At 41.8% G+C, this 12,633-nt stretch overlaps 1 protein-coding gene across 15 annotated transcripts in view; it reads left to right on the plus strand.

The window, feature by feature from the left end:
- The window catches only part of TUBGCP5 (tubulin gamma complex component 5), a 46,401-nt gene extending 35,610 nt beyond the window's left edge, over positions 1-10,791 (plus strand). For 6 of the 15 annotated variants that reach the window (XR_014829675.1, XR_014829678.1, XM_021075115.2 and 3 more), the window contains exons 17-23: positions 971-1,055; positions 1,159-1,279; positions 1,902-2,080; positions 3,441-3,566; positions 4,448-4,536; positions 6,937-7,037; positions 10,433-10,791. Coding sequence is in view for 12 of the 15 variants with exons in the window: in XM_021075115.2 (XP_020930774.1) it covers positions 971-1,055; positions 1,159-1,279; positions 1,902-2,080; positions 3,441-3,566; positions 4,448-4,536; positions 6,937-7,037; positions 10,433-10,479 (748 nt within the window). In the remaining 3 variants the exon portion in view is untranslated. The remainder of the gene's footprint in view (positions 1-970; positions 1,056-1,158; positions 1,280-1,901; positions 2,081-3,440; positions 3,567-4,447; positions 4,537-6,936; positions 7,038-10,432) is intronic. The other 9 variants (XR_014829677.1, XM_084999711.1, XM_084999712.1 and 6 more) reach the window with 3 other exon arrangements.
- The last annotated feature ends 1,842 nt before the right edge of the window (positions 10,792-12,633 follow it).

A 12,633-nucleotide genomic window follows, 5' to 3' on the forward strand; every position in this document is an offset into this window, starting at 1 on the left:
GGAACCTTTGTTTTAATAGCAGACTCCAGGAGTTCCCATCGTGGCGCAGCAGAAGTGTATCTGACTAGTAACCATGAGGTTTTGGGTGCAATCCCTGGCCTTGCTTAGTGGGTTAAGGATTCAGTGTTGCCATGAGCTGTGGTATAGGTCGCAGACATGGCTCAGATCCTGCATTGCTATGGCTATGGCGTAGGCTGGCAGCTACAACTCTGATTGGACCGCTGGCCTGGGAACTTCCATATGGTGCGGGGGCAGCCCTAAAAAGCAAAAATAATAAAATCAGACTCCATTCTTGTCCCCAGACTTGCATGTGCTTGCTCTCCAGGGTGAGTAGAGCAGCCCCTTCACCCCCTCCTCTGCCACCCCCAGCAGAAGGTCTGGCACCTGAGGCTGTTGCTGAACTCAGCTAGGGTTAGCGCCTCGATAGTGCAGTTAACCTTCTTTTTCTTAGGATACTTTTACTGTAAGAATCTCTTCTGTTTTATTAGCTAAACCTATTATTTAAAAACTTTATCATTTACCTTATTTCTAAAGCTCAATTTCTATTCTGGAATATATACTGGAAAATACCCCTTTATTGGGATATGTGCATTTATGAAATACAATGTCTTTTTGCGGTATGTAAAATGAAAATGCTTGTGGGTTTTTTTTTTGTTTTTTTGTTTTTTTTTTTGCTTTTTAGATCTGCATCTGTAGTATATGGAAGTTCTCAGCCTAGGGATCAAATTGGAGCTACAGCTGCCAGACACAGCCACAGCAGTGCTGGATCTGAGCCTTATCTGTGACCTACACCATAGCTCACGGCAACGCTGGATCCTTAACCCACTGAGCAAGGCCAGGGATTGAACCCTCAACCTCATGGTTCCTAGTCGGATTTGTTAACCACTGAGCCACGATGGGAACTCCTTAAGGGGCATTTTTATATGAGCATAGTGTGTTCACAAAACTAAAATTGATATTTTTTATTTAGCCTATCTATATCTTTTGAAAATACTGACACAGCTAAGAAGAAACTTCCTGTTCATACCTTAGATGGTCTGACTCTGAGCTATAAGGTATGTGCTGATACTCTTCGTAAGATTGTTATTTTCTATTAAAATTAAAACATACAAGTAATAAGTTACTTTCTATTCTAATATTCTTGTTTTGTTTTCATAGGTCCCATGGCCCGTGGATATTGTTATAAGTTTGGAATGTCAAAAAATTTATAATCAGGTGTTCCTTCTCTTATTGCAAATAAAGTGGGCAAAATATAGTCTGGATGTTCTACTATTTGGTGGTAAGATATGTTTTCAACAGATAAATTACAATTTAATGACATGAGAATTAACTTTCATAAATGAATAGTTAAACCTGAAATACAGTGACACAATTAGGAACTTAGCCAGAATAAAAATTCTTAGTCTATGTGAGAAATTTTTAATGACAAGTTACTGGGACTCTGTGTTTATATATTTGATGATAGTGGTAATCAAGGTGATATGGCATCTTTCACTGCTTCACCTTTTGGAGGTACTGAAGGTGGGGGGCCCCTGCTGTGGGTGCAGTGATGCAGGTGGGGTCTGAGTGGATGCTCTTCCCACCCAGTATGCTCTTTATTTCTTTTTTTCTTTTTTTCTTTTTTTTTTTTGATCTTTTTGCCTTTTCTTGAGCCGATCCCATGGCATATGGAAGTTCCCAGGCTAGGGGTTGAATCGGAGCTGGAGCCGCCGGCCTACGCCAGAGCCATAGCAACGTGGGATCCGAGCCGCATCTGCAACCTGCACCACAGCTCATGGCAGCGCCGGATCCTTAACCCACTGAGCAAGGCCAGGGATCAAACCCACAACCTCACGGTTCCTAGTCGGATTCGTTAACCACTGCGCCTTGATGGGAACTCCCTGCTCTTTATTTCTTTACAGAACTAGCTAGTTCTGCTGAAAAGCCACAATCTAAAGAAGGACTTTTAAGTGGACAGGACACAGCCGCTCAGTTTGGACCACAGAAGGAGCCAGTAAGACAGCAGATTCATCGTATGTTCCTCTTAAGAGTGAAGCTCATGCACTTTGTGAACAGTTTACACAACTACATCATGACCAGGGTTCGTGTCTGTCCGTCCACTCAGCTCTGACACCATGTATACATCTGTTCATAGAGAATTACTTGTAATGTATTTATAAATACAAAGAAGTGCACAAAACACTTAGAGACTGCAATGTGGGGACAGCACATGCCAAACACTTGACCATAAAAAACATGGCAGCAGGGAAAATGTTTTTTAAACATGCCAGAGCACAGATATCCAGAGGCTGCTGTCTCTCCTGTTTAGCAGCCCCTTGGAACGACACACCCAGGGCTCCTCTTTGGGAATTGCCGTCAGAACTTGCCACGTAGTCCTTTAAATTTCACCAGTGGTGACAGGGCTGTCCCTGGAAAATGGCTTCAGTTTTTGGTAACAAGCCTAAAGACATCTGTCAGGCTGGTATGGAATATAAGGAGGAAGATGCAGCCAGATTATATACCTTTTTCTTAAATACAAGAAGTACATTACAAAGTAAATTGCTTTTGTTACAAGTTCTAGAGGTTGAAAGAAGTTTAGATATTTGAATAATGGCAGTATTATTGATCAGCTGTACTCATTTGGTTTGGGGGAGTTTTTTTGGGTTTTTTGTTTGTTTGTTTGTGTGGCTGCACCCACAGAATGCAAAAATTCCTTGGCCAGGGATAGAATCCCCAACGTGGCTGTAACTAGAGCCACAGCAGTGACAGCACCGGATCCTTAACCCACTGAACCATGAGGGAACTCTGACAGCAGTATTCATGTGGGGTTTAAAATGGTTGCTAAAGAAACACTTGTCATTCTGGTAAAGAGGTTCTAGAACACTTTTGTTTGGATGCAATGAGCCATTGAAGCCTGAGTTTTAGACATGGGACTTGTGGCAGAGGTTCTCATAGTTTCCCATGCACTGATGACCTTCAGAGGGCCAGCCTTAAGCCCTTAATTGTTGAGAGTAAATAGTAGGAGTTTTAAGTTTTTGCTTAATTTGGTTTTTGTTTGTTTTCAACTTGAAGTACAGTTATGCTCCTTTTAAAGAAGAACCATTATATGAGCAGTGAAATTTATAAAAAATGTTTGAATTCAATTTCCCCGATGACTTTTTTAAAAAGCAGTGCGTTTTCTATACAGTTTCATGTATTGTCCCTTTGCACAGGAGCAGTCTGTTAGTCCAGAGTGAGGCATTCCCTCCCTCCCTGTGCAAGTGGATGCCCTAAAGACGGGGCCCACCCCCCTGTCTAGAGTGCGAGCCAGTAAAGAGCACTTTATGAACTTTGCTGCACATTACAGTTGTGATTGTTGAAGGAAGTTGAGAGAAATAGAAGAGATTGGTAAAAAGTTCTGTGTGGCACAAGTTCTCAAAGAAGAAAACTGCTGACTAAATTTGTCTTCTTTCTGTTTCAAGATTCTTCACAGTACAGGGTTGGAGTTTCAACACCAAGTTGAGGAAGCCAAGGATTTAGATCAGTTGATTAAAATTCACTATAGATACTTGTCAACCATCCATGATCGATGTCTGCTGAGAGAAAAGGTATGGGAAGCATCACCTGTGAATTTAGTCACTGAGGCAAGAATGGAGCCAGCCAAGGATGGTTGTCTTTCTGCTTTGGAATTTTATACCTGTTAAGCTTCTGATCTGCCGAATATTCTTGAAGGAAGGACCAGATCAAATGAGATTACAAATTTGTGCCCTATTCGTAGAAATTATATCTAAGAGAAATAGTTATTAGTATTGTTATGGTCTGCTCTCACTCAGCACTGTGTTTGGATTCACTCGGAAAAATTTCATCTGTATTTATGGAATAATAGTGCTTTGGTCAGGAAGTATGTCCAGCTTGATGTAAATATGTAGGATTACTCTTACAGTGGTTGGAATGACTTGCTCCATTTCACTGGTTAATTTTGTCTTTTTAGGGCCACACCCACAGCATATGGAGGCCCCCAGGCTAAGGGTCGAATCGGAGTTTTAGCTGCCACCTATGTCAGAGCCATAGCAATGCGGGATCCAAGCTGTGTCTGTGACCTGCACCACAGCTCATGGCAATGCCAGATCCTTAACCCACTGAGCGAGGCCAGGAATCAAACCTGCATCCTCATGGATGCTAGTCGGGTTCGCTGACCGCTGAGCCACAACGAAAACTCCTTACTGGTTGATTTAAATGGCTGTCCCAGGAAATGGTAGCTTGCTGGCTCAGTTGGTCAGGCTCTGCTGCTAATGTGCTAATGCCCCTGTACCATGGGTGCAGTAGACATGTGGCCCAGTTCCAAGCACTCTTTATTCAGAGCCTGGCATCCCCCTGCCCCTTATACCTAGAAGGCAGTCATCTCACTGATTTAAATTAGGTAAAAGTGTTGATGTCAGAATCCAGACATGGTCATGGAGCCTGTGTTCTTCCGTGGCTTTCTCTCCAGGTCAGTTTTGTGAAGGAAGCCATCATGAAGGTGTTGAACTTGGCCCTCATGTTCGCAGATGGTTGGCAGGCCGGCCTAGGGGCATGGCAGTAAGTATGTGGCTTGTGGAGCTTCTGTGCTGTGACCATTTCAGCTTCCCTTTTAGCTGGCTTCATTCTGGGAGCCTTGTTTTTCAGCTTGACAACACATCACATACCACATGTATTTATAGAAATAATTGAGGACTTGAATTTATTCATCTAAACTAGGCAGCATCAAGAATTGTGCAGTTTTTATGAGCAATAAAACAATAAGAAAAATCTGAAGTCTTTTGACTAGGACAGCAAATATCCTTAAATTATATACATATTTCATTGAATAGGTTTTGCTAAGTTTTTGTCATGGATGCCTTCAGACATGCACAGAAGTAGGGCCAGCAGGGGCACAGCAGACCCTGGGGCTCATCACTCACTTCAGCAGATGCCAGTAACAACCGGTACTGTTTTGTGTTGTGCCCCCTCCCACTCCCTCAATTATTTTAAACCAAATTCTGGACGTCATACTAGATTATAGTCCAAAATTGTATTTTAGGGAGCTCTAAAAGAGTGAGTGTATATTTTACTTTTAGGGTGTTTATTATTCACACCTGTCACATAGAAAGTCAAAGGACAGTTGAGGACCAGGAGATTTCTTCCTATCCAGATTAACATCCTCCATGGTTTCTTTGAATGTGAGGTTGGATAGTTTGTCCCTGTCTTGTTTATAAAATTAGTATAACGTGGAGTTCCCGTCATGGCTCAGTGGTTTAACGAACCCAACTAGTATCCATGAGGATGTGGGTTTGATCCCTGGCCTTGCTCAGTGGGTTAAGGACCTGGCATTGCCGTGAGCTATGGTATAGGTCGCAGATGTGGCCTGGATCTTGAGTTGCTATGGCAGTGGTGTAGGCTTGCAGCTACAGCTCCTATTAGACCCCTAGTCTGGGAACCTCCATATGCCTCCTAAAAAGACCAAAAAAAAAAAAAAATACAATGCTGCTATTATTAATTCCTTGAAATGAAAGTATAGGTCTGGTTGACTGGACTGCAGGGATAATAGCTTGTAGTTTGTCGGTGTTAATGAGGAGCTGAGAGTTCATTACAGCACTAGTCTAAAATCTTAATATGGCTGTTTCAGAATGTTGTAAATGAAGAAACTAAGGTGGTAGAAAGAACTGCTAATTGCAGGAATGGAAACAGAAGGCTTACTGCTTTATTTCTGTCTCAAGTGTATGAGCAGGCTTCTCTTCCATGTGGTTTCAGGGGGAGGAGAAGGTGACATTGCTGTGTGTGTTTGGCTAAAACTGAAGTGTTTCTTCAACAAGTACATTGTAAGAAAAAAGCAGTAGGTGAGGAGGACTTAGGCATATCACAGTTTATGGAAATTAGTTGGTCCTGATTCACATTTAAAATAAAGAGGTGAAAAAATTTTAAAGCAAGATGAAATTTGAACTCTATTAATTTGATGATGTTTTTTAAAGTCATTAAGTATTTTTAAGCAAATTGTTTTGTAGCTGTGGTTTTTAAAGAGTCTTTATCTTCATTGTGTATACACTGAAATATTTATTGCTGAAGTCCTGTGCTGTCTCAACTTTGCTTCTAAAAATGTAGGACGGGGGTGTAAGTAGGACTGCCTACTGTGGGGTGACTGCTGAAGTAGGGTGTGGTTGTTTGCCCTTTCCCCACAATAACAACTTCTTTAGTACTTTTAATTTTAATTTTTATTTATTTTTTTGGCCACACCCGCAGCATGTAGAAATCCCCCAGCCAGGGATCAAACTCACACCACAGCAGTGACCTGACACGCTGGAGTGACAATGCCATATTCTTAACCCACCCACTGAGTAATTTTTAAATGTGGGGATTTATATCTTCAGTGCACTCTTTATTTCAAAAGACAGTGTGCTTATGGAGAAATAGAAGTACAGAACTATATAATAGAAAGGGGACTATCCCCAGTTAACCTTGCTTTGGAACTCCATACTAGTCTGAAGCAGCAGTTTTGTGTCCTAATGACGTGTTCCTTCTGACACTTTGAGAGTTTTTATTTTAATGTAAGGCAGGGAATTGTTTTTTTGTTTTGTTTTGTTTTGTTTTTTAGGGCTGTATCCATGGCATATGGAGGTTCCCAGGCTTAGGGGTCCAATCAGAGCTACAGCTGCCGGCCCACACCACAGCCACAGGAACATCAGATCTAAGCCGTGTCTGAGACCTACACCACAGCTCATGGCAACACCAGATCCTTAACCCACTGAGCAAGGTCTAGGGATTGAACCCTTATGCATGGTTCCCAGTCGGATTTGTTTCCTCTGCGCCATGATGGTAACTCCTATATTTTGTTTTATATTCTTTAGATTTAGGATTCTACATAATTAAACTGAAGTACATTTGAAATTTCTCCAGAGCTATTTTATAGCCTGCGTAGTAAGCCCTTATGCACTTACTTAAATTGAAATTTACTTTCTTTCCTAGAATGGAGTCTATAGAGAAAATGGAGTCTGATTTTAAAAACTGCCATATGTTTCTTGTAACCATTTTAAACAAAGCTGTCTGTAGAGGATCTTTTCCCCACTGTGAGTATTATGTTAAAATATTACTGCTTTTGTATTTTCTTATAACAGTCTACATGTTGTTGTTTTGGTACTGATCTCATAAAGAATTAGAATTTTTCACCATTTCAAATGTGGAAAGGCCCTCAGCAGTTGAATTGTTTTTCCTGAATTTCAGTGGGGTGAGTGATGCTTGCAAATATATCATGTGTTAAACTAGTAGATTTTTAAAGCCATCATTAACTAAAGCAGATGGCAGAATAGGTTTCAGTCACATTTCTCTATCATGTGTCGCCTTTGTAACTATTCCTTTTCAAGGGGGGGGGTAGTTTAGTGTTTTTTTTTTCAGCAATTTTACTTTTTTTTTTTTTTTTTTTTTTAGGGCCGCACCCACAGCATATGGGAGTGCCCAGGCTAGGGGTCACATCGGAGCTGCAGCTGCCGGCCTACGCCACAGCCACAGGAACTTGGGATCCCAGTGCATCTTTGACCTACACCACAGCTCACAGCAATGCTGCATCCCTAACCCACTGATCAGGGCCAGGGATCAAACCTAGATCCTCATGGATGCTAGTCAGGATCATTAACTGCTGAGCCACTAAGGGAACTCCCAGCAATTTTAAAACTTACATAAGAAAATGCAGGCTTTACAGTTCAGAACACAGTGTGTGAAGCAGACAGAGGTCTGTAGGGCAAGTCACGAGGAGAAGAGAGCTGTTTAATCTGCACTCACAAAGGACTAAGTAGTATCTTCTGCATAATAACTCTTTTGGGAAAAGTATGCAGGCTAATTTTTTTCCCTATTTCTTCATATTCACATTGTGATATGCTCATTACAAGTAGCTGACCGTTTTTTAAAATACTGTTAAGGAGTTTCTGTTGTGCACAGCGGGTTACAAACCCGACTAGTATCCATGAGGATGCAGATTAGATCCCTGGCTTCACTCAGTGGGTTAAGGATCCAGCATTGCTGTGAGCTGTGGTGTAGGTCGCAGACATGGCTTGGATCCCGCGTTGCTGTGGTTGTGGCATAGGCTGCAACTGCAGCTGCAGTTCCCTAGCCTGGGAACTTCCATATATTTTTTTTTTTTAAGCAAAAAATTAAAAAAATTAAAGAATAGGAGTTCCCGTCGTGGCGCAGTGGTTAACGAATCCGACTAGGAACCATGAGGTTGCGGGTTCGGTCCCTGCCCTCGCTCAGTGGGTTAAGGATCCGGCGTTGCCGTGAGCTGTGGTGTAGGTTGCAGACTCGGCTCGGATCCCGCGTTGCTATGGCTCTGGCGTAGGCCGGTGGCTACAGCTCCGATTTGACCCCTAGCCTGGGAACCTCCATATGCCGCGGGAGCGGCCCAAGAAATAGCAACAACAACAACAAAAGACAAAAAAAAAAAAAAAAAAAAAATTAAAGAATAAAAAATACTGTTAAGAGTAGTAGTGAGAGAATGCTGAATAATCAAAAACATATCTTCAGGAGTTCCCGTCATTACTCAGTGGTTAACAAACTTGAGTAGTAACCATGAGGTTGTGGGTTTGATCCCTGGCCTTCCTCAGTGGGTTAAGGATCTGGTGTTGCCATGAGCTGTGGTGTAGGTCGAAGATGCAGCTCGAATCTCACATTGCTGTGGCTGTAGTATAGGCTGGCAGCTACAGCTCTAATTTGACCTCTAGCCTGGGAACCTCCATATGCTGCAGGTGTGGCTCTGAAAAGACAAAAAATAAAAATAAAAAATAAAAAAAGACTGGAGTTCCCGTCGTGGCGCAGTGGTTAACGAATCCGACTAAGAACCATGAGGTTTCGGGTTCGATCCCTGCCCTTGCTCAGTGGGTTAACGATCCGGCGTTGCTGTGAGCTGTGGTGTAGGTTGCAGACGCGGCTCGGATCCCTTGTTGCTGTGGCTCTGGTGTAGGCCGGTGGCTACAGCTCCGATTCGACCCCTAGCCTGGGAACCTCCACATGCCGTGGGAGTGGCCCAAGAAATGGCAAAAAGACAGAAAAAAAAAAAAAAAAGACTTCAAAAGTTATGACTGGAAAGTCTAAATAAATTCTGGGATAAGATGAGCCTTTAGGTGCTGACTTGCTGCACCTACAGTACAGGTAGGTGGGGCAGTCACCCACCAGGGGCACATAGACTTGCCAGGATAGAGAAACCCCGTATGCAGGGGTTTCTCTGGTGGACTGAAATCCTGGGTACTCCCAATACAGAGCCAGCTCTCTCCTGGACTTGGTGTAAGTGGCAACACAGAAGCTGGGAGTGGGCAGGAAAACAGAAAGATCAAACAGAAAGTTCTTATCTCACACTGCTTCTGATCTCTAAACTGCTTAGGTTAGATCCCTGTATTCCTGTGTCAGGTGATTATACAGTGAGGAGGCAGACAGGAATTATGCAAGTATTTAAAAACAAATATTATAAGCCCCTACTGCTGCCTCTTAGCCTCCCACATTTTTACCCTCAGCCAAACAAACAGACAAAAACCCACTGCATTATGTGTTAGAGGAAGTGTTGATGCATTTGTCCATTTTTCCACTGGGTGACTGTTATGCAGGTGGATTCCATTTGTTGGTTAGTGTTTTATTATGAATTGAGTCCAGATTTTATGACATTTGGAAAAATGTCATTTGTTCAGTGTAATGCCCAGATTTTGGGGTTTTTTTTCCAAAACTAAAATGATCTGAAATAGAATAAATCACATTTTAAAAATTTGTATTTAACAAACGATTATTATCTTGGACAGGAAATTAGATCCTGCTGTATAGCACTGTGAACTAGTCACTATGATGGAGCATGATAATGTGAGAAAAAAAGATAGTATACTTGTATGTTTAACTGAGTCACCATGCTGTACAGTAGAAAATTGACAGAACACTGTAAACCAGCTATAATGAAAAAAAATAAAGATAAATAATTAAAAAAAAGATTATCATCTTTATGTTCTGTTTTTCTTTTTTCTTTCTTTTTTTCTTTTTTTGCTTTTTAGGGCCACATGTGTGGCATATGGAGGTTCCCAGGCTAGGGGTCGAATCAGAGCTGCAGCTGCCTCCCTACACCAAGCTGCATCTGTGACCTACACTGCAGCTCAGCATAACGCCGGATCTTTAACTCACTGAGCAAGGCCAGGGATCAAACCCGCATCCTCATGGATACTAGTCAGGTTAGTTACCACTAAGCCGCAACAGGAACTCCATCATCTTTATGTTAAAAGTGACCAGTATTTTAATTAAAAATAGAAAATTGTCTCTAAGTACTTTTTAGTTTTGAGTTTATTAAAGCCTATTCAGACACTTTCACATATTTAAACCTAATTTTTTTCATTTTCTAAAGTTCTATTTAGGTATAGTTGATTTAAAATGGGATAATTTCTGCTGTACAGCAAAGTGATTCCAAACCTATTTTGTTAACCTATTTTTGTTCTTCCCACAGTGGAATCTCTAGCGCTGTCACTCATGGCTGGCATGGAACAAAGTTAAATATCTTCAGTGCAGTAAATACTTCAGATTTAATCGTCATACATTTCCACCACATGCAGCTGAGAAACAGGAATCTATTTTGGACCGTTTTAAAACCTCTTGTCTATTATCTAGACAAGTGGATTTTGTTTCCTCTGGGGATTATTGGTTAGTGTATAGGATCATGTGTATAAAATTGTATCAATAATGTAAAAAATATATAGCATATTTACACTTATATCCTAATGTAAGCTATAGATTTATGGTATTGATATCTTTAAAAATGTAATTATTAATATTATAGATAAATTAAAGCACTTATTTTATTCCCTTTTTGCTTAGCCATAGTTTTTTATGTAGAGTTTTACATGCTGTCTTCCATCAAGGTTGTCTGAAAAATGTATTTTTATGTGCCTGCAAAGTTCCAAAATGGAAAATAGCATCAATCAATGTCAATAAATATAAAAGCCAGCTTCTGTTAGGGCCAGCTGTTGGTACATCCTGTTATTTGACATTTGTGAGCATCTTCTGTGAACTAACCAGTTTTATATATATATATATATATATATATATTTTTTTTTTTTTTTTTTTTTGTCTTTTGTCTTTTGTCTTTTTAGGGCCACACCCACGGCATATGGAAGTTCCCAGGCGACGGGTCCAATCAGAGCTACAGCTGCCAAACTACACTACAGCCATAGCAACTTGGGATTCAAACTGCATCTGTGACCTGCATCACAGCTCATGGCAATGTTGGATCCTTAACCCACTGAGCGAGACCAGGAATCAAACCCACGTCCTTATGGATATTAGTGGGGTTACTGCTGAGCCACAGTGGGAACTCCTAACCAGTTATATCTTAATTAAAATTTTATTTACCATTCAGTTTTCCCAGATTTTCTTCTTGGCATGTCTCTAGCACTTAGGACTTAGCACTGTATTTACTACCCATTTTTTAAAAACATGAGTTCCTGCTGTGGCACAGTAGGCTAATGATCCAGCTTGTCTCTATGGAGGTGCCAGGTTGATCCCGGCCCAGTGCACTGGGTTAAGGATCTGGTGTTGGTACAGCTGTGGTGTAGGTCATAGCTCTGGCTTGGATTTGGTTTCTGGCCTGGAAACTTCCTTCCACATGCTGTGGGGACAGCTGAAAAACAAAACAAAACAAACAAAAAAACAATTACTGAACTCTAAAATAACCTCAGAGCTGAGCACCCTGGGCCCCTGCCCTAGACACAGTCTCGGTCATCTTGCAGCATCAGCATTTACTGCATGAGGGTGACAGTCTGTAAACAAGCCCTCCTGGGAGCCAGCCCAGATCTCAGGCTTTACTCTGAAGTCTTGAAAGAAATTCACTGAAGAGGGCTTCAAATGCCAGGGATGAACAGTTTCTTCCAGGTCTCAAGAAAACACTGCAGGAGTTCCTGTTGTGGCTCAGCAGTTAATGAATCTGACTAGGAACCATGAGGTTGCAGGTTCGATCCCTGGCCTTGCTCAGTGGGTTAAGGATCCAGCATTGCCGTGAGCTGTGGTGTAGGTCGCAGATGCAGCTCAGATCTGGCGTTGCTGTGGCTCTGGCGTAGGCCAGCGGCTTCAGCTCCTATTAGACCCCTAGCCTGGGAACCTCCATATGCCGCAGGTGTGACCCTGGAAAAAGACAAGAAAAAAAAGAAAACACTGCAAGGCGTTTCCTTGTGGCTTACTGGTTGAGGATTCAGCGTTGTCACTGCTGTGGCACAGGTTCAGTTCCTGGTCTAGGAACTTCTGCATGCCCTGGGCATAGCCCAAAAAAAAAAAAAGAACATAACAGTTCTAAGATGTGATAAGTATTTTGTGATCTCCTTAAGTCAAAACCCTGTAGAAATTGATGGGAACATCTGCTCCCTTATAAAGCAGTTATGGTGGAGTCAAGGTTTAAACAGCGATGGCCTGGCTCCTTTAATAAAGTTCTTTATGCATGGCAAAATCATCACATCAAACATACCAAAACATACCTCTTTCGTAAATTGAATTATGGGTTGTTGGGTTTTTTGGGGTTTTTTTTTTTTGTCTTTTTTGGGCCACACCCATGGCATATGCAGATTCCCAGGCTCAGGGTCCAATCAGAGCTGCCAGCCTACACCACAGCCACCGCAGTGCCAAATCTGAGCTGCATCTGCAACCTACATCACAGGTCAT

The sequence above is a fragment of the Sus scrofa genome, chromosome 15, assembly GCF_054392235.1.
Source record: "Sus scrofa isolate SSC_HxYL_T2T_F1_AM1 chromosome 15, Sscrofa_HxYL_maternal_Yorkshire_Landrace_v2.0, whole genome shotgun sequence".
In the NCBI taxonomy this organism is placed as follows: Eukaryota; Metazoa; Chordata; class Mammalia; order Artiodactyla; family Suidae; genus Sus; species Sus scrofa.